The following is a 1063-nucleotide window of genomic DNA, read 5'->3' as shown; positions in this document are numbered from 1 at the left end:
CAGAGGATCACGTTACATTGCTTAGCCAATCAGAGGATCACGTTACATTGCTTAGCCAATCAGAGGATCACGTTACATTGCTTAGCCAATCAGAGCTGCGGAGGAGCCCTGATCGAAGGAGCTCCACTCTCTGCAGGGATTTTAACTTGTGTCTTTATTTACTTAAGCAAAACTCAGTTTTTACGAAATTCTATAGTCTAAATCTGCTCCTTAGTCGCATCTTTTCGGGGTTGCTACTGCCTCTAGTGGTGTGGGGGTGGTAATACAGCTAATATAATTACATTACTAAATCAGAATACCGCAAAGTATTCTGTGTGTCGGGGTGGAGGTAAGAAGGGTTTGGTGAATGCGCATATGAAACTGGGGGGTTCGGTAACTCAAAAAAGGTTAAGAACCACTGAAGTAGAGGAAATAAATGTTTCAGTCCAGATCTGTAGAGAATCCGCTCCGTGTTTTACTGACATGAATTAATGTGATTTAGCAGAAGTTTTTTGCTCTCAGCTGTTTTGATGCTAAATGAAGAATTAAAACTCAAACTTTCTCTCTTCTGTTGCTGAGTTATTATGCACTGCAGATTTTTCATCTTTTCTGTTAAAATAATCTGATTACAGCTGATTAAATGATTCACACTTCGAAAACATTAAGTTTTAATCAGTGAAATTGGGCTTAAATGTGAGTCAGATCTGCTCTGGTTCCAATATGATGATCAATAATGAATATTACGTTAACTTCTCCCTTTCTGCTGATGTTTTTGCTCTTCCTGCTCCGTCCTCCAGGGGGCGGCCTGACCTTCAGGCGCGGTGCGTTCAGGAGCGTGGGTCGTCCGGAGACCATGATGTCGGTGTGTTACGGCCGCAGCGAGGCGCTGGTTTTCTCCGGCGCCGCCAACGGAGACGTTTACATCTGGAAGGAGCCGATCCTGCTGAAGACGGTGAAGGCTCACGACGGGCCGGTGTTCGCCATGTTCTCCCTGGACAAGGTGAGGGACGGATGAGAGGGTGAGGGACGGATGAGAGGATGAGGGACGGATGAGAGGATGAGGGACGGATGAGAGGATGAGGGA

General features: G+C 45.7%; 1 protein-coding gene across 1 annotated transcript in view; it reads left to right on the top strand.

Moving 5' to 3' along the window:
- LOC103477425 (echinoderm microtubule-associated protein-like 6) overlaps positions 1–1063 on the top strand; it is a 54480-nt gene that overhangs the window by 34558 nt on the left and 18859 nt on the right. The window contains 1 exon segment of the mRNA XM_017308829.1: positions 718–979. Within this exon segment, the coding sequence (XP_017164318.1) occupies positions 718–979 (262 nt within the window).

The sequence above is a fragment of the Poecilia reticulata genome, linkage group LG15 (genome assembly GCF_000633615.1).
Source record: "Poecilia reticulata strain Guanapo linkage group LG15, Guppy_female_1.0+MT, whole genome shotgun sequence".
Classification (NCBI taxonomy): domain Eukaryota; kingdom Metazoa; phylum Chordata; class Actinopteri; order Cyprinodontiformes; family Poeciliidae; genus Poecilia; species Poecilia reticulata.
The sequence above is the reverse complement of the archived record's forward strand: the minus strand, read 5'-3'. Positions and strand labels throughout refer to the sequence as shown.